The sequence below is a fragment of the Furipterus horrens genome, unplaced genomic scaffold, assembly GCF_987537825.1.
Source record: "Furipterus horrens unplaced genomic scaffold, mFurHor1.1.pri manual_scaffold_4, whole genome shotgun sequence".
Lineage (NCBI taxonomy): Eukaryota > Metazoa > Chordata > Mammalia > Chiroptera > Furipteridae > Furipterus > Furipterus horrens.
The window spans coordinates 163,054,077-163,078,836 of NW_028327174.1; the positions used below are offsets into that span (position 1 = coordinate 163,054,077).

At 37.8% G+C, this 24,760-nt stretch overlaps 1 protein-coding gene and 1 pseudogene across 1 annotated transcript in view; both read right to left on the reverse strand.

The window, feature by feature from the left end:
• Positions 1–3,801: 3,801 nt before the first annotated feature.
• GNAQ (G protein subunit alpha q) overlaps positions 3,802–24,760 on the reverse strand; it is a 259,198-nt gene continuing 238,239 nt past the window's right edge. Inside the window, exons 6-7 of the mRNA XM_090274194.1 lie at positions 9,363–9,516; positions 3,802–4,304 (exon numbers count right to left, since the gene is read on the reverse strand). Of these exons, the coding sequence (XP_090130320.1) occupies positions 4,114–4,304; positions 9,363–9,516 (345 nt within the window). The 3' untranslated portion in view covers positions 3,802–4,113. The remainder of the gene's footprint in view (positions 4,305–9,362; positions 9,517–24,760) is intronic.
• On the reverse strand, positions 15,877–16,083 carry LOC150013203 (translation machinery-associated protein 7 pseudogene; annotated as a pseudogene).

A 24,760-nucleotide genomic window follows, 5' to 3' on the forward strand; every position in this document is an offset into this window, starting at 1 on the left:
GAAGAGCAGCAATATACATTACAATATTTGGGTACACTTTATTTTTATATGGGTTAACATTCTGCTATATTTCATTTCATTCATTCTTTTTCTAAGAAACTGAAAACAAAGGGAAATTGAAGGTAATCTGAAGGTTATTTCCAACCAATATCTAAGTCTTGCAGTATTTCATTATGCAGCCCTTTCTTCCCATTATTTTAAATTTTTTTGCAAATAAGTCATTTTGACCCAAATCCAGCATAAATAGCATTTCACTGATTCCTAACTTAAGACAACTAAAATTTACAATCATGTGGCAGTATAAATTTTAAGATTACAGTTCGTACACCTTGACAATCAAGATAGTCTGAAGTACAAAAAGTAAATTGTCCTTTAGCTGAATTACCCTTTTAAAATATTAGACCTGCTAGTTAATCTACAAAAAAAAAAAAAAAAAAAGAAAAAAAAAAGAAAAAGAAAATACAAGTTTCAGGTGTTCTTCCAATACCTTTTGTAGATGTCATTTGCTAGTAAACAACATATGCAGGTTCCTAAGAAGATTTCTTCCCCGGTTTATTCATGACAATCAACAGAGCTCTTTATATGAAAATGTTTTAAAAAAAAACTTTGAGGGGATGTATTTACTTTTGAATGGGTGTGCTATTTCCCTTTGTTTCAGATATGAGGCACAAACTTCTGAATTTAAGCTCTGTAAGGCATAGTACAAACCTCCAATTCACAAATAAGGAATTCTCTGTGGGTTGGAACTGCCGTGTCAGCAAAAAAGGGGAAATCATCTGTAAACTGGTACACTGCGATGTGTTGAGTGAGTCATGAAACGGCTGCTTGCCTTGGTATGCTGAAGAAAGGTTTTTTGTGTTTTTGTTTCTGAATACGACATGCCCAAGTCACCATAAAACTTGCCACGGGCCTCCGTTACCTAGAGCATCAATAGGAGTCCGGTGGTACACACTTATAACGCTTGCAATCACAATATAATATAAAGCATGAGTAAACTTTGTTTTTATACAAAACTGAAAAGAATCCCTTCCCGCCCCTAGCCCCTTCAATAAAACCCCAAAGAAACAAAAAAGAAAATCCTTTAGCTTCGATGGACTAGTGTGGATACATTTAGGCTTCTAGGCATCACTGCAGCTAGGGTGATCAATTTCTTCCTTTCTCAAGAGAAGGGATCTTGTCATGCACCCTAAGAGGAACAGTGAGGCCACGCACCTCAATTCTGCATAGCAATTCCACCCCAATTTCATAAAGACAGATATAACAATCTTCCCCTGTTTTTGCTCAGCTGCTTCTGAGCTCTGAGATCAGGTTTAATCGACTACAATCTACTATAGCTCTATTAAATAGAATATCTTGATTCCCTACAACTGTAACACTTACGATCTTGTGATGAGGTTTTCCCTATACACACTGTAGGCCTTCAAATGTTGTTTACATTGTTTTTTTTTCTTTCTTTCTTTCTTTCTTTTTTTTTTTTTTTTTTGCTGCACCAAATTTAAGATCGCCCTTTCAGGCAAGCAGTGGTCTCTAGCTGTTAAAACATTTCCTTAGTGGATCACAATAGCTTCTAAAACTGCCTTTCTAATAAAGGCCATCAGAGAGGTAATACTAAACTGTGCATTTGCCAAATAAGAATATGAATTGTATAAAAGCTCATATTCCAATCCTACATCAAATGGCAAAAGTTCTACAAAGTTGGTTTCCATGTTTGTATAAAAGCTCCAACTGATTGTATGTATTTTGCTATGAAATTACCTTTGGGTCTTATAATCAGTATACCTCTACTCAGGAATGTGCAAATGATTTTATACAGCACGATGCTAGTACCGCTCTGTATGATAGTAAGGTTTTTTTTTCTCTTCTTTTCTAAATGGAAAAAATAATATCCCTAGTCAGAAATAAACTGACAAATTTACATTCTCCTCTCTTAAAAAAGTAAATAAAATAACATTATTCAAAATGTGAATTAGCTATAAGACATACAATTACATAGATACATATCAATACAGCACATTCAATCTGCCAAAAAATTAATGATCACAAAGCCAGTATGGATGCTACAATATCAAGAGAGAGATGTATGTACAATAATTAGAGCTTTCATAATTGCACTATACCTACAGGCAGTCTGTTTCTTAATGAAATTACAGGTGCTTTCTGAGCAAGGTAAAAAGTAACCTGTGTTGTTTGAGGCTGGGAGAGTAAGAATGAGAACATTTCATTACTATTTAGTAACTCTGGCACTCATCTATTAAGTCATTAATTTTCTCCCTCCCCTTTGTTGTTCCAAGAGGGTGATTTATATGGAAGGTTAGACTTGTGCCAAATAGTATTATAGTTAAAATGAGACCAGTGTCATGGCCTAATTCTAACTTCCCAGCAAGTTTAAAACAACCATGATTTATTTTCTTAAATCATAGTTCAACTAAAGCTGCTTGACAGAAGAGCTCATCAATGCTTGTACTGTATTTTTTGCATTTGTTGAAAAGTGCACATAGAGAACTCCAGACATCTCTCTTAGTAGGTTCAGTTACATAAATACATGTTCTACAGAACAATGAGAGGTTACTTTTGAGTTAAGTTCACAAATTTTCCTTAAGTTCAACTTAATCAGTCACTAGTTTAAAGAGATCCAAAGGGGTGGTAAACTAGCAGTAACTTCAGAGTCTGCAAACTAAAGGTTTCAGAATAATACTATCAATCAATGTTCTTGGCAGACCTACTTCAACTTTAAGAACATAAAGAGTAAAACTGGCTTCAGATGAAGAGACACAAGCAAATCCCATGTTGCAACACAGAGGACACTTTCCACACTGCCAACTGGACATCCAACATGGAGCATGAAGACTGAACAATGGAATTTAAGGTCAAAGAAAAGAATGGACTGTGGGAGTCAAACGTACAGTTACCAACTGTTTGGCAATTGGTGTTTCGGGTTCATTCTCAGCCAATCATTTTAGGCTTCACAGTCTTATTCACCTATATATTTAAGATACTGGCTTTTATCTTTTAAGTTCTTATTCTGTTTTTACAAAAAGCCAGCTTTGGCAACACATACCCATAATAAAAGTCATCTAAAAATTGTGGCCCAAACACTAAGGTAAAAAAGGGAGGAAAGGTCTTAACCAAAAGAAAAAAAATTAAGAGCAACCTATGAAAAGGCTCTGGGTAGCAGCCACTGGGGTAATGTAGTGTCTGTTGGCATATTTTTTGGCATCTGCAATTTAAAGAAGAGAGGGTGGAAAAAAAGAAAAAGTGAGGAAGGTAGGACTGACAATGGCACGTGGCATTCCAAAAGCAAGGACCCCTCCTGTGTGCCTCCGCCCTCGCTTACTGACTTCTGCACATTTCTCCGAGCAATCACGCTAGGGCTGAGGCAGAAATCCAAAAGAAATGAGCTTAACCATTAGACGGGCTTCCAGCCCACAGTGAGTCAAGACAGTATATGTATATAAAAAAACTTTACGTGTGTATCCAGAGCAATACATTTAAAACCATAGTAGTAATAATTATAATTACAGTCCTTCAGCAAAAACTATAAACTGTGAAATTAAGCTGATGTCGATGGCTTCAATCGAATGACATTGTCCTGACTGCTTCATTCGAGAGAAAAACCTGACCAAGAATGGAACTAGGATAAAGGCCATTGTAACCAGGGAAAAATCAGGAGGGAAAAAGGAAATTAGCTTCGTTTTGCTCAACAGAGATTGAGAGAAAGAGAGAGAGAGAGAGACAGAGAGAGAGAGAGAGAGAGAGAGAGAGAGAGAGAGAGAATGAGTGAGAGAGAGAAAGAATGAGTGAGAGAGAGAATGAGTGAGCGAGAGCTCTTTGTGAGTGCATGACTGAGAATTTAAAATACATTGAGTCACAAGATTTTGCCTAAAAAAAAGATAGAGAGGAAATGTGCTGGGACTGTACTTCAGCATCCTGTTTTTCCTCTGAATAGTTTAAATAAAATCATAATATTTACTATAAACTCTGTGGACACGCTCACAGAGTCCAGGACGGCAATAAATTAGTATTATGCAAATTGTTTTCCACAGAAATACAGTCCCTCTTGTATAGCTTCAATAGCCCACCAAGGAAGGGAAGGGCGGTGTTGAGGAGGCACAATTAGACCAGATTGTACTCCTTCAGGTTCAACTGGAGGATGGTGTCCTTGACAGCAGCAAAGACAAAGCGGATGTTCTCGGTGTCTGTGGCGCATGTGAAGTGGGAGTAGATAATTTTGTCACTGTCTGGGTTCAGGTCCACGAACATCTTCAGGATGAATTCTCGAGCTGCTTGGGCATCTCTCTGGGGTCCTGTTGGCCAAGGGAAGAGGGGAACAGTTTGTCAGCTGATGTATTAACGCGTTTGCTCAATAAATGTTTATTGGGTCAATGCCCATGAAGGTGACATCTGTATTGTACCTTTTGAAAATAAGGTACCTGCATGTTTTTTCAATTCCAGTTGATATATAATATTACATTAGTTTCAGGTGTACAATGTAGTGATTAGACATACATATAAATTATGATGTGATCACCCCAGTAAGTTTAGTACCCATCTGACACCACACATAATTATTACAGTATTATTGACTATTCCCAGTGCTATACTTTAACATCCTTGTGACTATTTCATACCTTCTTAATCTCTTCACCTTTTCTCCCTATCCTATGGCACCCTCCCATCTGGCAACTATCAGCTTATTTTATCTATGAGTTTTGTTTATTTATTATTTTTTTAAGATTTCACATATAAACAAAATCATATAGTATTTGCCTTTCTCTGTCAGACTTATTTCACTTGGCATCATACCCTCTAGGTCCATCCATGTTGTTGCAAATTACAAGATTTCATTCATTTTTATGGCTAATATTCCATTGTATACATGCACCACATTGTTATCCATTCATCTACTGACGAACACTTAGGTTGGTTCCATATCTTGACTATTGTAAATAATGCTGTAATAAACACAGGGGTGAATATATTTTTCTGAATTACTGTTTTGAATTTCTTTGGATAAAACCCAGAAGTAGAACTATGGGTTCATATGGTAGTTATGCTTTTAATATTTTGAGGAACTTCCTATTTTCCATAGTTGTTGCACCAATGTATAATCCTACCAACAGTGCATGTTATTTGTTGATTTATTGATGATATTCTGAGAGTTGTGAGGTGATGTCTCATTGTGATTTTAATTTGTGTTTTTCTGATGATTAGTGATGTTGAGCACCTTTATTGGCCATCTGTACGTTCCCTTTAGAGAAATGCCTCTTCAGGTGATCTGCCCATTTTAAAAAACAGATTGTTTGTTTTTTGGTGTTAAGTTGTATTAGTTTTGCATGCAGATTTGATTGATTATAATCATCTTTCCCAACAAAGTATTGACAAGGAAGTATAGAATAAATAGATCCATTAGACTTCATCAAAATTAAAAACTTTGTGTACTAAAGGACATTATCAAGAAAGTAAAAACACAACCTACAGAATGAGAGAAAATATTTGTAAATCACATATCTGATAAAGGCTAATATAAAAAATATATCTAAAGCATATATTTCTCCTTGCCCTGGCCAAGTAGGTAAGTTGATTGAAACTTCATCAAAATGCTCCAGGGTTGCAGGCTCGATCCCAGTTGGGGCACATGCAAGAATCAACCAATCAATGCATAAATTGGATAGAACAAAAAACAGATGTTTCTTTCTCTCTCTGAAAAAAAAATAATAAAATATATATATATATATACATATATATATATATATATATATATATTTCTCCAAAGAAGATATACAAGTGGCCAAAAAAGCACATGAAAAGATGCTCAGCATAGTTAGTCATTAGGGAAATTCCAATTAAAACCACAGTGAGATACTACTTCCCATCTATCATGATGGCTGTAATCAAAAAGTAGAAAATAACAAGTGTTAGCAAGAATGTGAAGAAATTTGAACCCTCGTGTATTGTTGGTGGGGATATAAAATGGTTCAGCCACTGTGGAAAACAGCTTGGTGGTTCCTCAAAACGCTGAACATAGAATTACCACATGACCCAGCAATTCTATTCCTAGATATATAAGGGGAGGACAAAAGTAGGTTTACAGTTGTTCATATGGAAAATAATACTATAATTAATAAATAATACAAGAAGAAACTATTTCCCGTACTCACACTGTAAATCTACTTTTACCCAACCCTGTATATCCAAAGAAATTGAAAGCAGGGATTCTTACAGATACTCATATATCAATATTCATTGCTACATTATTCACAATAACTAAAAAGTCCAACAACAGAGGAATGGATAATCACAAGGTAGTATACACATACAATGGAGTATTATTCACCCATAAAATTGAAGTTGATGGATTTCACAACATGCATGAACCTTAAAACACAGAGCCAAGTAAAATAAGCCAAACACAAAATAATAAAATTATCATGATTCCGCTTATACAAGGTACTGAGAATTGAAATTTTGGTCAATAATTAAGAAGGCTGGTATATTGAATGAAAAAGTACCATAATTAAAAATGCTATTACACACACACACACAAAATTATTTACTGTTCTTTTTCAACACAGTATACTTAGGTTATTAATTTCACAGCAACAATAAAAATGCAACAAAAACTAGTAAGATTATTAGAGTTGGAGAAATTTCTCATTTTCAACAAAGAACACTCTTCTACTTTGTGAATGAACTTCCGTATGATTTTATATTTACCCTATTTGGAAAAAGGGCCTACCTGTTTTTTCTTTTTCTTTTTACACTAAAGAATACCAAAACTAGACTCAAGTTCATTAAAGAGCACTTGGAGTGTGTTATATTTTTAAGTATAAATTATGCTATTTGAATAAGCATAAACTAAAAAGAAATCATTATAGCCATCATAGCAGGAAGGGAATTCCACAGTGTCTGAACAATTTTGCAATTCAAGTCCATGTGGAAATGATAATTTCCCTTCCTAAAGAGAACTACAGAAATGGCATTCATTACGATTAAGACCTTGTAAGTGCAGAAATGTGGAAGTGTGAAATTTATAATACTATAAACATGTTTATTATAAAAACATCACTGCAGAGTAGGCCTGGAGTTTTTTTCAGTCTTAGCTCATCTTACAAGGGCTTTGAATTTGTGAAAGGACAGCTGCATTTGCTTTGTGGATAATTTTTTTTTTTTTTTTTTTTGCTGTGGCCAAGTCCTATGTGTGTTAAGTGTGTACTGGGGGAAATTTAAACAATGTCCTCAGATTTTAAGACATTCACAATGGGCACATAATAGAAGGAAAATACAGTTATGAGGAATGCGAGGAAAATATGACAAAGGAGATATGTAAAGATATCAGGAAGATGTTGCATATATAGAGAGAAAAGTTATTTTTTTTGCAGAAAAATACAACCAGTGTGTGATGTGGCTACGCGTGCTGCACGGAGCAGCTTGAGCCCCTAGGGGGCAGGCTGTGCTGGGCCTACCCTGCGTCATCCAGGACGCAAGCAATCCAGCCTCCAGGGGGCGCTATGCATTGGGGGTTGGGGGAGGCGTCGCTTCCCATTTGCGGATTCTCACCGAATTCCCAGAAAGACTGAAACTCTCTTTCCAGGGGCATGAGGCTAGCGCATGTGTTTCAGTGTAAGCCAGATGCTTTGTGCCCATCTTATCAGGGCTGATGCAGTATTTAAAGAACTGGCCTGTTGCTGTGGGAGAGCAAGTTAAGACACACGCGGTCAGTTTCAATCGTAGTTTTCTCAGGAAGACTGAGGAATACAGTTTCAGCCACGTATCACTTGGTGGCAGGCTAATGGCAAATTGAAAGAGGTACAAATGAAAACACAGTTAAGGCTGGGAAAGTATTTATTTTTAAAGGAATGACACTGCACAAAGGAAAATGTACTTGGAGAGGGGACTGGAACGCACTGCTAACGAAGATGGCATCATCTCTGATCTCTAATAACACCCACAACCATTTCTCCGTTCTGTTCACCAACCTTCAAAATCTTACACGTATTTGGGAGGGGGCCTTCATTCAGTTCTTCAAATGGTCAGCACAGGACCAGAGGCACGTGGGATGAAAGGCCGAGTAAAACGTCACCCCTGATGTGTTTGTATATACTTGGAAAGCTGAGAAGCCAAACTGAATTGCAGTGTTTTGAAGTGATTACCTTTCTGAAGGAGCTCTCAGAAGTACGGAAACACTGTTCATCCCAGATATCATGTTGATGAAGTAATTTTTAAAGCAGTTTGTTCTCCTGATGTTACATACCCTCTATAATAGGTACTTTCAATTTGTGCTCTTCTGTGGCAGGCACTGTGCTAAGTGACTTAATTGTATAATTCCATTCAATTCTTTTTTACTTAGGAAGAAAGTAGGCATCGTGGGCCAACGCCTGTCCTCTTAACTAAGATTCTAGCTAGACCAAAGTTTGCCAGACTTTCTCTGGCAAGGACCAGCGTAAATATTTTAGGCCTCTGATCCTCTGTCCTGACTCCGTAATTCTGCTGCTGTATCATGAAAGCAGTCACAGTGCCTAAATGAAAGGGGGTGGCTGTTTCAATAAAACTTTATGGAATTTGGGGCAGCAGCTGTGGTTCTTTCACCTGTTTTTATAGAGTGGCTGGGTGTGGATGCATTTTGTTATCAATTGAGCAAGTATTTCTCAGAATGAGGTGGATGTCATGTCCTGTTCAGGATTTTACAGTCTAATTGCTGAGACAAGATGTGTTTACAAGAAGGAAATAAGTAATGCAAATCCATATGAATATGGAAGTGAGTGCTATTGATTCTAATACTAAAGGAAGAGCCTAACGGATGAGTTTCTTTCCTAAGGAGGATGGTATTTCATCAGACCAAAAGTAAATATTTCCTGAATATTCACTATGTCAGTCATCATGATAAATTGTCACACATGTTATCTATTATAGTCTACAAAATAATCCCTTGAACTTGGTCTTGAGGCCTGGAGAAATTAAGTGACTTGATTGTGGTTCTATATAAAGGACCTATGGATCTGATCCTGGGTAGACTGACTTCAGAGCATGTGTTCTCTCTCCAGAGAGAGTCAGGCAGACTGTCACCAAATGAAAGTGGGATACAGCGGGAATTATAATGGTTGATACACAGTTGGTCAATACTGCTGGATTGCTCGTTCCTCTCACAGACTTATTTCAAAACATGCAAGAAGCTGTTTTCTTTTGCTATAAGTTTCATGTCATTAAAAGGCAGAGCAAACAAAAATTTGTCCTTCCTCGGTCACAACACGCATGCTTCTGAGGGCGAAGGCAGCAAGGATGCGCTGCACAGGGTGGGCTGTTGCACTGGTCTCGGGAGGGAAAACATCTCCCCAGCTCCTGGGCTGGCTGGAGTGCTGACTTACCATCATATTCTGGGAAGTAGTCAACTAGGTGGGAATACATAATTTTCTCCTCTAGAAGATCTTTCTTGTTTAAGAACAGAATAACTGAGGAGTTCTGGAACCAGGGATACGTGATAATTGTTCTAAAGAGTGCTTTGCTTTCCTCCATTCGGTTCTGAAAAAACAAAAAAAAACAAAACATCAGAAAAACAAGGCATGAATTACTTGATTATTTAATCTGTGAATTGTGTTTATTTCAGAAGTCCAACCCATCTTCTGTACGCATCTGATTTTTGTAGCCTTTGGCTGAGTTGTAGTAACTTTTGTTAGGATTTACACACAAATGGTTCAGGACGCATACATATATGGGCTGTTTTCATAATGTAAATGCTCAGGTTGACAAGCAGAAGGGAATAATAATAAATCTTCTGAGATAACTCCTTCAACCTTAAGAGAAAACAATCAAAGCCTAGAGAATCACATTGTATCTGGAACACTCATAAATTTTCACCAAAAAATTATTTGTTCATGTCTAAATACTTAAGATCTGAAATAAGAGTTAAATACAATACTGTGCTTCATTTTTGCATTGCCTAAGCTGTGTTTAACTTGGGGCATCAGATTTAATTCTGTTTTTAAACAATGAGGACAATTTAAGGGACTTGGTCTGTGCCCCCACAGAGATGAAAATGTGACGAGAGAAGCGGCCACAAAACCTGAGGACAGGCCGTGAGCCAAGTGAGCACAGTGGCCTGGCTGGTCTCTATGCAGTCACCTTGCCTGGAGTAAATGTGGTCACAGAAATGTTAGTCTTGCCCAGACCACACTTGTTAGGAACTGAATGTGTGTCGTTCCAAAATTTGCATGTTGAAGTCCTAACCCTCACTGTGATGGTATTAGGGAGTAGTCATCAGGAGGTGGTGGGATTAGTGTCATAGAAATGACTTCAGAGTGTCCCCTCACCCCTTCCACCATGTGAGGACAGAGCAAGAAGCATCCATGAGCCAGGAAGCAGGCCTTCCCCAGACACCAAAGCTGCCTGCACCTTGATATTGGCCTTCTGAGCCTCCAGAACTGTGAGAAATAAATGTTGTTGTTTATGACACACTCAATCTATGGTATTTTGATACAACACCCCCAATGGACTAAGACAATGCTGACCAGGCAACCTTCCTCCCACAGACTGGAAACCAGTGAAGGGGAAGAACACTAAACTGGGAAGCATTCACCCTGATCCCTGGCCCCTGGAAGGCAGGCTACCTGCTCCCCACTTTGTATGGACCACTGAGTGTGTTCCTTTGTCATCTGAAAAATCCCTGTTCAAGCCATCAGTAAGGGGGTCTCACACATCTAATCTTTAACATCTCAAATTGATTCTCAAGATCTCTAATCTACAGAAAACACTGCTGATTGACTCAGTCCCCTGCTAACACATGATTGACTGGTGCTGCCTACAAGGTAAAGCCCCATGTTCCTCGGTCTGGCATTCACAGCCAAGGACCGCGTGACCCCAGTGCGCACCTTCTTCTGAACCCCTACACAAACGCTTTCATCACCACATAATGGACTCAATGTTGTCACTGTCACAGGAGTGTGACTGAACTTTCCTGACTTGTAATGCTGTCCTCACTCCTAATCCTTTAAGGCCCAGATCAACCTGATATCACCAAGAAATCTTTTCGTGAGCACTCGCTGGCCTGGCTCCCTCATCACACCCCAGCACACACCGTCCTAGTCCTCACGTGCCCACCCTTCAGGAGACACACATTGAGGTTTGTTAGAAGCTGGGTATGACCTGTTGGAGATGGGGTCTGTATCCTGGAGGACTAGAGAAGATAGGAGTGTCAATGTGTAATTTCAGGTGCACGTGATGGCCAATAGAAGGGTGGGGGTCATACACAAAAGGAAGATTTGACTTAAGAGGAAATGTAGTTTTGAGTTGAATCTTGACAGATGGAGAGATTACAAGGAGGAAAGGAGATATAAACCCACAACCGTGGGAAGAGATCTATGGAAGTTCTCGTTTACTATTTCCTCTCAGACACGTCATTGAAGAATACCTTAGAAATCACCTTATTAAAGGTCATTATTATCTTAAAGACCAAGATTAGCTGATTTTTAAACGTAATAACCATGATAATGTATCATTTGACTCAAAATTTTTATTTGTAGCTTATCAAACCTTGAATACTTAGAAATTCACACACATCCTTAAACGGATGTTAGTGACTCAGGAGCATACTCTCTCAGGTATTATTTCATTTCCATATGTCAACTATGTAAATATATGCAATGACTCAAAAGAAAAATAACTCCAAGCCTTATGAAAAAAAAAATTGCAAGCCTGGTCTTCTGCATATGGTTTTCCTCCCTCAGTTACTTAGGAAAAAGCTCGGTGTATTTGACTTTGTATAGTCATCAGGATCACATTGTTATGTGTCCTGTCTGATGTCAACACTACCAGAATTCAAAACACATTCTGTGCCAAGATCCTGCTGTTGGATGGAGAGGGGAGAAGGGCAGGGTCAGGGTTGTGAGTTGGAGACTTTGGTTTGAAACAAAGGCTCTGTCTTAAATACTCCATGTGACCTTGAGCAAGTGACTGAACCTCAGTTTTCTTCTATCTCCAGGGTTAGGGAGGACAGAATGAAACAATGCATGCAAAGCACTTAGCGTGACCCCAACACACTGGCAGTAGCTTTCACTGGCAGCCACCATTAGAGTTGGCAAAATGGCTATGTAAGAACCTTGAGCTTAGGCAATGCACAACGCACAATGCACTTACTTCAAATCTCTGACCAAACTGTAAATCCAGTAAAGTCTTCCTATTCACTGGAATTATACAAAGTGAACCTATTCATGATTTCAAATCCAGATAGATCTAATTTATGAGAAACTGGAAAATCATTTAGGTGTCTGCCAATTTCATTTATTCAATACTTGAATGCTTCTTCAAATATCTTAAAAATCTCTAAACTGCATAATACTCTCAACCCCAGAGCAAACCAAGAAAACAACAGCTACAATATATAAATGGAGCAGTGGAATGAAAAATAATTAAAGACATTTACTAGCCATCCCACCTCTGCTATCCAAATCAGACAACAGAAATAGAAATGATAAAGATACCAAACTCAAATGGACAGATATTATTTCCTCCATGATTTACTTAAGTTTTTGCAAATCTTTGCAAGCAATTATTTGAGATCAAATTTGGCACTCTCTCTAGGCTGGAAGAGAGCTCCTGAATTATAATTTCTGCCTATGAATCTATGTATTCTACCTGTACAGGATGTTTAGAGAAGCAAAGAAAGAGAGCACATTTGCCTATTACCTCCATCTCTAAGGTTTCTGGGCAATGAGATCAGAGAGCAGGCCCTTGTGAAGTGAACTAGTGGAAGCCAACGTGTGTTGTAGGAGGAGAAGGAAGAGGACAGAGAAAGACTAGGAAAGGGTCAAGGAGAGGCGGGCACACAGCCCCAGACTAAGGAGAGTGGGAAGTGTCAACGTGAGGGATGAAGCATGACAAATGGGTAACCTCTCTGAGGCAGGAACCCCCCAAAAGTTAATGACAGGACTACTTCATTAAGTATTCTCTAGCATTTTCATTTAGTCAAGTAACCAAGTAGCAACCTCCTTTCAAAAACTATTTTACAGCACACTGATCTTCCTATTAAAATTAGCCTATTCTCCATATCTTACTAATTTTATGCTTACATGCCAGTGAGCCAAAGTGTATCCTTATGTACATAAACTCCTTTTCTTTGTCCATAACACTTGTCATGCCTTGAGTATTCACATCATCGACTTTTCAATTCACCTACCTTCTCCCTATCTTTCCCCTATTCCATCATACCCACTACTCTGTCATCATCTCGGGCAGTTCCACTAGTGGCTCAACAGAAATCAACACCTTCTTGCTCTTGATGAGATATCTCATTCCTAAAAGCAACTGTCCTGCCCTGCCTCTTAAATTGCTCTTTCCCACTGCAAACGTAAATCACATGTGTTGTCTGTCACTTTCACTGTAATTTTTCTCCCTTCACTAAATATCTAGACACCAGATTATTTCCCTTACCTGGGTCACTGGAAATTTCTTCCAGTCTGAATTTCATAGGACCAGTTTCTCCCATATTTCAAGCTTATCTAAACTGATGGCTATAATTTATTTCCACTGGAGCTAACTGGAACAGACTAAAATTTTTACATAATTAGCCCTAGCTGGGTGGGCTCATTGGTTGGAGCATGGACCCACACACACACAAAAAGACTGTGGGTCCAATCCTTGGCTGGGGCTTGTGTAGGAGGCAACCAATCAATATTTATCTCTCTCTTTCTCTCTGAAAAATCAACAAACATATCCTTGGGTGAGGCTTAAAAATCTTTTTTTACGTAATTAAGATAAAGATTTACTCTCAGAGTTTAGACAGAAAAGTAACCTATTTAACATTCCAACTTATCATAAACTGCTCCTGTCACCAAACACATAAAATATTTCAGCAACAACCAACCAGATGGCCATGCACTGAGCCAGCCATCAAGCGCCAAGGACACAACTAGACAGATCTGCAGAAGGTGGCTGATCCTCGAGTGGGTGGACTCTAATCACAGACCACGATGGACCCATCAGCAAGAGTCCAAAAACAATACTTGGCTGAATAAGCATTATGTTCTCATCACATTGAGGTTGCTGCTTGTAGAAAAGGCTTATTCACTGAGGTCCACCTGTTATCTTTCTGCTAGATTCAGCCAGAACCAAGCATAAATTAACTTCAAGTGGACAACAAGGAGGAACACAAGGATTACTTCAGTAGGCACGAGTGATTTCTTCTTTTCCTTGAGCATCACTGGAAACACATAGCAAACATTTAATGTTGACTTCAGGGCAAAAGTTAAAGCTAAAAGATTCAATTTTTTAACCCACTTAATTAGAATTGTGAAGAACAATAAGCAGAAGAAATGGGGGTATGGTAATTCTGAATTACAGTTTTATGCAAATTCCTCCAAGACAGAGTACCAATTTGATAGCTTCCCATGCTGTAAGGACCCGAGTTTCTGAAACTTTGATCCAACTTTAATGTTAAACACAGAAAGAAAAAAAAAAAACACACTCAACTATGGAGAGTAAATTTTAGCTAGCTTTTTCCAAGCTACACTTGTATTCATTTTCCACACATTTTTATTATTTAAAATAAAGTTTGATGATTCATATGTAGTCATGAAAGAAAATTTAAAAAATGAAAGAAGAGAAGGAAGAAAATAATTCCCATGGTTGAATCACCCACATAAAACTATTGTTTTTTGTTAACTTTTATTTTCTTCCTATTTACTAACTATGCATGATTTTGAAGGTTATTTGATATTTGTGCTATGTAAAAGAACTTTTTTTTGTACCTATGCTGTATAACTTAGAAGCCACTAGTTACATATGACAATTGAATATCTGAATGGTGGTAATGCACCTGAGAAATGGTTCTATTTAATCCTCACCTGAAGACACTTTTTCATTGCTTTTTAGAAGGAGAGGAGGGGGGAGAAACTGATGAGAGAGAGAAGCATCCACTGATTGCCTCCACATGCATCCAGACTGGGGGTCATACATGTCTGGACCGGGGACTGAACCCACAACCTAGGCATGTGCCCTGACTGGGAACTGAACTCATAAGCTTTCGCTTATGATATGATGCTCCAACCAACTGAGCCACATTGGCCAAGGCTAATAATTGATTTTTAATGTAAATAGTCACACATGGCTTGTAGCTACTATATTATTGCAGTTTTAAAGGGTTGTGGTTATGTTGTATATAAAATTATATACCCTGTATTTTGCTTAACATTACATCCTAAGATTTTTCTGTTTTATAATTCATAAATATTTTGAATTGTTTCATAAAGTTGTAGTGAGTTTCACTAAATCCCTATCACAAGAGGATTTTGGCACTATTACAAATAAAACTATAATTTACAGCTTTGTGTATAAAGATTTTCATAGTTAAAATTTTCTTTATCAAAGCACATTGCAAAATTTAAGGCTCTTGATAACAGACTAGATGGGTTGAACTAAGTTATGTACCCTGTAGTCATGTGTGATTTTGCTCATTTTACTATTCCCTCTCAAGAAGGGAGTTTTAGCCTTTTAAAATCTTGTTCATATCAAATTACATGAGGCATAAAATGACAAAAAGGGTGAAGAAATGATAATTTACTGTCTTGATTTGAAATTTTGAATATCAGCAAAGCTAAACATTTTGCAATAAATTTGCTAACCTGTAGTATTGTCTTTTGTGAATTATCTGCTCGTGTCTTTGCCAATGAAAATTGTCTCTACATATATATTTTTTTCTCTTAATGTTTATAGATTTGTATGAACTTTTTTTTTGCATGACTATCATCATTATTATTTTTTACAAAAGTTTATTCTTAAATGTACAACAGGCTCCAAAACAGTTCTTTTTAGCTATAGGTGGCAGGAGATGTTATGATAGGGAATCCAGATATTAAATCAGGAATGGAATTCAGGATCACCATTGCCCGAGGCACAAGGAACAGCTCACTTTTTTCCAGATTTCTTAATTCCACCTGTGGCCAGTGGGCCCTTCCCCACGGCCTTCACTTTTAGCTCCTCAAGTTTCTTCTGCTCTTTTTGCTTCTGCTTGAATGCCTTTTCTTCCTTGTCCATCTCCTTGGCCTGCTTCTTAGGTTGCTTCAGGGGCTTCTTCTTGCCACCTTTGCGACCAGACATGGTGGCCGCCCCTTCCCCAGACCCTGCCACCGGAAACTCTTGTATGAATTCTTTATATACTAAAATTATTAACCATTATTTTAGTTTCTCTTTTGTCAAATTTTGAATTTTGGGTATTTCAAAGAGGTTTTCTGGATCATTTTTGAAATTAAATAGCTTTGATATTTCTAACTTAGAAAACAATTCTACTTTAACACAAAAATCAAATTTCAGTTTCCTGGTGGGGAACTTCTCCTTCAAGCCAACTTGGTTTCTGGTACTAGCTAGCCTGGTGAACATGAGCCACTGCTCAACCTGAAAAAGCATCCTGTAGATAGATGTATTAGAGCTGCTAGCGGGGAGTAGAGTGCGTGTGAGTGCCAGCTTCTGTTTCGGTTGTCTGCTTTCTGTGTTCACAGTTGGTGAACAGTCACTTGGACTGAAGACTGTAGGTAAAGAGATATAGAAATAGACTGTGGGAAGGAAGAGGCAAGGATTACAAAGAAAACAAACTTGATGATAGAGCTGAGTTTGGAAACCCTGAATATCCTGAAAAGATCCAAGGAAGATGTGATGTATCCACACAAACCAATCACAAACACATCAGTACATCTCCCTGAATCTGAGTAAATTCCTGGTGTGTCTTTCCAGGAAAGTCTAAGTCTAGGGAGAAAGGGATAGAATGAAATAAACTAGAACAATTCAGTACAATATTTGTTTTATTGTCTCAAAACACTTTTTTTAATGGATGGTTGGGTCAGATCAGCCTGGAATCATGTTGTTGTTGAATTTTTCAGCAAACACAATAGAATGATGTTGCTGTTAGGATAAGAATTTGGTTTGCCTGTGTCTGAAAAGATAAACTCAAAGGTCTTATATGCATTGTATTTTGGAGCCCTGTACACTGGGCTACCACTTGACCTGACCAGGCCTTGATCACATACACACCGAAGTTCTTGTCACTAATTCTTGGTACCTGTATGTTTTCGCTCCTCCTGCCACCCTCCACAGACTGTAGGCATATGGCTAGAATTTCCACTGAGCAGAACCAGACCGTAGGTAAGTCAATCATATGACAAGTAAATTAAGGAGAAAGGACATATAGAACAAGTTGATTTGAAAGTCTTCTCATAAGAAACACAGGATGGGCAAAAGTAGGTTTATAGTTCTTGTATAGAAAATAATATAATAATTAATAAATAACACAAGAATAAACTGTGTTTTGTGCACTCACAACTATAAACCTACTTTTGCCCACCCCTGTATATAAAATATTCAGAAAATAAGTTGCTTGTTAAATAAGCTAGGTGTATCATATTCCTAAGGCATTTTTACATTTTTAAACAATAATTTGTCATATAATAAGGTTTTTTTTATTTAGACTTATTTTCAAGAACAATATATTATGAAACTTTTCAGAATGATGTATTTTTAGCTATATGAATGTTATTTATTTTATATAAAATTTAATAATAATAATGATTATAATATCTAACATTTGTTTGGTGAGAATATACACCAGATTGTTTAAAGTAGTTTAGTACGTAAAAGAGATTGGCAAGCTTTTCTGTAAAGGACCAGAGTCAATATCTTAGGCTTTGCAGGCCACACTGTCTCTACTGTAATTACTCAATGCTGCTGATGTAGCAGGAAAGCATTTATGGACAGACAATACATAAATGTGTGTGTGCCTGGGTTCCAATGAAACTTTCTTTCAGACACTGAAACTTGTATTTCATGTAATTTTTACATGTTACAAAATATTCTTATTTTGATATTTTTCAACCACTTAATGTTGTAAAAACCATTCTTTGCATGTGAGCTGTACAGTAACAGATGTAGGCTCAGGGCCATAGCCTGCTGACCACAGGTGTGGAACAGCATTTAATTCTCACACCAACTCTAAGCAGTAGGCATTGTTATGATTCCTATTCCCTGTTTGAGGAGACTGATAAAAAACAAGTTACAAAACACACCTAAGTACTTAGTAAAGTAACTATCATAGCTATTTGAATCATAATTTATTTTCCTTTTTTCCCCTTTCTTTCCACAGCATGTAAACAAAAGAAGGAGAAATCAAGTCCTGGCTGGTGTGGCTCAGTGGATTGAGCACCGGCCTACGAACCAAAGGCTCACTGGTTTGATTCCCAGTCAGGACTCGTGCCTGGGTTGTCCTAACTTGAGCATGTCCCCAGTTAGGGGGCGAAGAGGCAAACACACATTGACGTTTCTCTCCCTCTGTTTCTCCCTCCCTCCTTTCCCCTCTCTCTAAGAATAGGTAAATAAAGTTAAAAAGAAAGAAAGAGAAATCAATTAATTCATTTGCTTAATTTTTAGTGTCAGGACAGTAGGTCTATTTGGCCAGATGTTGCACACATGTAAAAATGCCTTTCCCAATGTTTTAATACCCTACATCTGGCATTTTAAACCAATAAAACTATTGTGCAACAGTTCTCACTTGAAGATGAAGATAATAATGATGATAATATCTAAGCTATTTGAAGATAATAGCTTTTGTGTTACTTTAAGTAGTTTTTTACAAGTAATTCTACAAATGTTCTTAGTTAACAAGATACTAACAATCTGTGTGGATTTCCTTTATTCCTGCTTGTAGTCTTTTTTCCTCTAGATGACTGACAATGTGAAAGGAGGGCAGGGAAAATAAACATGAAAACCTCAATCCACTAGCTTCAGTTTATGTGTTTACTAAAAGGTTAGATTATAGGATCTATGGGTAAACTGGCAAAAAATTCCGTTGTTTGCATTATCTTCAGTTTGCAGTGATTTATTTGACCCTTGTTCTATGATCAGTGGTTTTATTTGACAGTGCACACTAGAACAAAGTCCTGGCACCTTTTAAAAATCATGTTTACTGTCTGCTTAAAAAAAAAATCAGCATTCCATCTTGAATGGCTTATTGGTAGGTACAAGAAATTCACCCCAATGATTGTGGGCTGATTCAAATGATCCCTCCTTGGACTATAAAGCACTGACATATGGGTATGCTTTGGACTAACAAGCTTTGAAAAACAATGGGCTTCCCCCTGCCTTTAAAAAGAAAACCAGCTCTCTGTATAATGTATATATGACAGTATTTAATAAACAAGGTGCAAGGGTATTATAAAATTTACAAAGAGACTATTATTTTTTCTCAACAAAAAAAATATTGATCACCCCAATGAAAAACCAAGAACTATTTCACTATTTTGCCCTTGAGAAGTGTTCTCCTTCTCTTTGCTCTTTATTCTGAAAAACTGCTGAGTTTTAAATATTTTAAATAAAATGTTTTTATAAAATATTTGCAATATAACGTTATTACTAAATTGGGCAGTCAGACCCAAAAAATGTAAAAGTATCAGTGTTCCACTCTGTACAGAAAATTGTACTCTGGGTGTTATGCAGGAAGTAAAAGATCTCTTCTGGAAGCTAATAACTAAGTGACACAAGAGATTAAGTCCAAAACAAGTAAACACCTTTTTTAAAGACAACTAACAGAAATATTAAAGTCACACAAAATCAGCTTCTTCTGTAGTGAAACAAAGGAGGTGGAAGTGGGGTGTGTGTGTGTGTGTGTGCGTGTGCGTAATTCAGGTATCATGATGAAAGCAGACAAGTTGGAAAGATCTAGAAAGATCAGCACATGAGCAAATCACCAATAATTCACAAGGAAAAATCTGTGCTTGCAGTCACAGACACACAGTCATTAGACTTTACCAGGTGTTACTACAGAGATGAAGCCCGGGGGAGCACATAGCCTTGAAAGTAAATCCAATTTAAACCCTTTGAAATGAGTAACTCTTCAGGTACCCAGGCAATATGAATGTGTTGGGAAATTTAGGAACTCACCAATATAAATGTGCTGGAGTCTAGAAAACTTGAATAAAGATACAAGGAGAAGGGATCAGGACTAATTCTGTTGAAATGGAGCAGATGAGGGAAACGGACCTCCCAGAGGCAGAGTGAGGCAGCAGGAGTTCCACCATCGAGGACGGATGCGCGTTGTAAGGGGCTAACGTTCAGTTTACGGCGGGGGCCCACTTTGGCTGAGGGTCTTTTCTGATCAATTGACAGCTATGCTGTACCTGTTAGTGCATTTCTAAGGTTTGGTGCACTTATAAACTGTACGTTTCATTTAATTTTAAGAAGAACTTATGAATCCCCAATCTGTCCTCCTCGCCCCTGCCCACATTTTCATCTTTAAGACTGAGCCAAGGATGAAGGAACTGCTGCACCTGGTCTAACTCTGAACTACCCAGTGGAAGCTTGGAAACTGAAAGTGGAAGGTATTTTGGGTCACAGTGACCATGTGCTCTTAATGGTCGTGATAACAGAAAAGGAACAGAGGCCTTATACATATATTCCCACTGACTTTAGGGATGTGATTTAATAACAACTAGGATCAGAGTGCAAGGTGAAAATCACAAAGAGTTTAAATTACTCTTAAAAGTGTACTTTAAAGGTACCCACTGATGGCCTCAGACCATCTTGTCGTGCCGTATGTCCATCACAGCCTGCTATCCCCCCTAGTGATAGGAAAGGCCATGGTTCCTTTAGTGAGCACCAGATGAAGCTTGCTTTGGGTCTGCAGTTAAACGAACATTTAGTATCACTGAGTCTCACTGGAGCATCGCAGCTCTCACATCGCAGTTCACACTCTGCACTGGGAGCTGCTCACACCAGTTGAGGCATGCAGGAACCGAGACCAGTGGAAGGGACAGCTGATGCCATTTCAAAGGGCTTTGTGCATAACTTAATTACTCTTTTCCTCTCTTTTCATCCTTTTCCCTGTTGGGGGGTGGTGCTGAACACTTATAACTACATTTTCATACATCCACTTCTGATGTGATTCTACTACGTAATTTCATAGCATGTGTTTAAAAGGCACACTGACCATAAAAAGACTTAGGCACTCCCAAAGATATGCCCTGAACCACTTAAGCTTATGTGTTCTGATGACAATGAAAAGACATTTCCAAAATCCTCCTGGATATAAAGAAAACTTCCCCATGACCTAAACTTTGGAAAAGACAAAATGGAGGTCAGGGGAGGAACTGTGAAGAAGCCCACATAACCAAAAATATCAGGTAATGTAAGGATTTGAAAGAATTACCATCAGGTTCTAGGCTTAGTGGGTGCTCAAAAATTGTTAAGTAAATGAAGGTAAAAACTGGAAATAACTCAACCCTTAAAAAATGCCAAGAGCAACTTGAATTTAAAAGAATTTTTCAGTAACTTCCAAGAAAAGCATATTTATTCGATTCCCTGAGTCTCCCCCCAAAATAAAACAACAATAAAACCTAATGAAGAAACTGGGAAACAACTCCAAACCACAGATGTGGAAGAACTTCTGCCAAATATGTGATATCTGCACTGACCCAGAATGGCTGCCAAAAGCCATTAAACACCTTTCCATCATTCAGGCAGGCTGAGATTTGTGTGTGTAAATGCAGGATATAGAGACATTCGAGTGCCAGCCTTTCCCTCAGAACACAGGACTGGTGGTGTGAACTGGCCCTTGGAGGGGCCAAGAAGAGCACAGTAAAGGCCTAGTTCCATAACGCATGGCTCTAGGGGAAGAAAGCAGGACCACGAGAGGAGTGGCTGGGATATGTAACCTTCATTCTCTCCAAAACCCGGATCCTAACCCAGGGAACTGCCTGGAGAGGACATGGGGAGAAGAAAGCTGTTCAGTGCCTTACTACTTACAAAGTATCTAGGAATTCCAAACCTTTGAAGAAAGTGTCTAGGACAAAAACAAAAAACCTAAGCAAACAAATTAGAGCAAAGAGATTAATGAAGAAAACTTAGAATATTTTGAAAAGGAAAAGAAAATCCCCAGAAATATATCCTTGAGATAAAAACAGGATACTGGCATAAAAAAAGAGACTATTTGAAAAATAAAAAGAGCTTTTAAGAGTCTGAAAAAGAAAAAGAAAAAAAGAAAAGAAAATCTACAAAAGCCAAAACAGACAAGCAAACTAAAATAATGGTTGGAAGATCACTCTAGGAAAATTTTGGGGTAGCAAAACGAAATGAAAAATGGTAGACAAAAGTTGAGGAAAATGAAAACAATTAATCAAGGTAGTCCTCCAGCCAAAAGAAGTTATAGCAAAAGAAAACAGAGAGGAGAAAATTTTCAAATGAATACAAAATTAAAATTTCTTATCATTAATTAAATCTGTAGGTTAAATGGCCACAAAATGGGTAGGAGGCAGAAAAATCTACACCAAACATATCCTACCTTAAATTCGAGAATATCTAGGATAAACAAGTTTCTAAAACTTCCCATAGAAAACTGTCATACATGAAGAAAAAAGGAAGCAGAAGAGCCATGGATTTTTGAAAGGGAACATTAGCAGATAATGGAATAACACTTTGAATTCTTTATGTATGAGAATTTGATACCCAGCCAAAATGTCAAGTTTGAGGGGAGAATATGAACATTTTCAGACATGAGAGAAAACTTAAAACTATCTCTCTTCCTTGGACCCCTACTCAGAAAGCCACAGAAGGATATGTCCTAAGAAAAATAAGAAAATAAACCAAGAAGTAAGACACCAGTGTATCCAGAAACAGGAAATTTAACATAGGGAAGAACTTAACTCCAGGATAATAGTGACAAATGTGTAAGATGCACAAGAACAACCAGTCCTGATTAGAAAAGACAGAGATTTCTAGAAGGAAGTCTTCAATTAAAAAAAGAAATTGATATATAATCTGAAACGTCCACCATGTTTTGAAAGAATTCAGAGATCTGTTGATGAAGCAGAAACCAGCTAGTGACACACCCACATGCACACATACACACACACACGGCAATTATTAATCCCAGAGAAAAAAGCTGACCAAAAAAATGACTGAAGTCACAACTTGCTATTTAGCTCATCAGTGAACAACATTTATACTGCCCTGTAGTGTACACAATGAATTACTGAAAAAAATGTGATATAACTAGGTTGAAAGGATGGTAGAAGATATGGCTGAGAGGTTAAAATACCATGATTTTTATGCACCATAGGAGAAGGACAATACACTTGACATATCAAAAAGTAGCAGGGTAAACACATTGAGAGATATGAAGGAAATAACAGAAACCAAGAGATAAGAAGAGCTGAGGGTAGTGTCTGATTATCAAGACTGTGGAGGGGTAGCAGTTGAGGAAGTGTCGTTTTAAAAACTGTGTGTGTGCATGTATGTGTGTGTGTGCATGTATTTTAATCCTCACCTTAGGATATGCTCATTAATTTTAGAGAGAGGGGAAGGGAGCTACATACACAGAGAGAGAAACACTGATGTGAGAGAGAAACATTGATCAGTTACCTCCTGTACATGCCGCAACTGGGGACCGAACCTGCAACCCAGATGTGTGCCCTGGCTAGGGATCAAACCTGCAACCTTTTGGTACACAGGACGATGTTCCCACCAACTGAGCCACTCGGCCAGGACAAAAAAAAATGTGTATATTTTAGTTATTTGGCTTTGTAAACCATCATTTGATTTAAAAATTAACTTAAAAAATATGTACTTTTTAACGGGCAAAAAATAAAGTTCTGGGAAGATACAAAACTGCTTGCAGTAGTTACTTATATTTGGGAATGGAAAAGGAAGAGTGAGAATATGAAGGAGTTTTTACTCTCTTCCATGTAGCCTTCTATTTAGAATTTTTAATAATGAACATGTATTATCTTGGTTATTAAAATAATAAAATTAGTATTTTAAGAAATTAACAATACATTTATTATACTATAAGTACATAAAAATCAAAAGGCAAGACATCCAAGGAAGAGACAAGCCAATTGCTGAAAGCGATACATGGTACAGAGTGAACAAATGCCAAAGGAGACTTCAATATTGAAAAGATAAAGAGAAGATTAGTAAGAAGAAAATAAGATTGGTAAGGAGATTATAAGAAGCTACTCTAAGTGTTCTAAATGATATCAAGATATTTGAAAGCCATCGATCTATAGTTTTAGCTATTACCGTTTCTGTGAACACTAGTCTACCTGATGAGCAGAGCCAGAGGGAATGTGTCCAAAGATCCTGAATATTGATAGGGAACAGGGACAAAATGGGATGGTACGTGGACGGAGGGAGGGAAGTAGGGAGGAAGGGAGGGAGAAAGAGGGAGAGGTAGAGAGAGACAGAGAGACAGAGAGACAGACAGACAGACACGCATCGATGTAGAGAGAAACATCGATCAGTTGCCTCCTGCAGGCACCCCAACTGGGGATGGAACCTGCAACCTAGGTATGTGCCCTGACTAGAGATCAAAACCACAATCTTTTGGTGCATGGGATGAGGCTGCGACCAAATGAGCCAGCCAGGGCTCTCCTTTTGTTTTAAATCTACATCTCATTGCACTTCAAACGATTACTTTTTAATATTAAAAGCTGACATTTCAAGGTACTAATAATCTAAAACCTAGTCAATGAAAGGATAGTAAATGACTGAGGCTCTCCTAAAATACTCTTGAAAGATCAAAGGATTCACTATTGTTCTGGGAAATGGATATTTCTTGCACTTACTCCCCAGAAACTCCAAATTAGCTTTAAGGACGAGCATAACGTTTTGTAGAGCCTGATGCCTTAAGCAGGCACTACAGTAAATGTGGGGCGGGAACTGCCTCCTATTAAACAATTGTGGAGGGATCCATTTCAAACAACAGCCTAGCCCAGTAGGCTAAGTAGTAAAATCCATC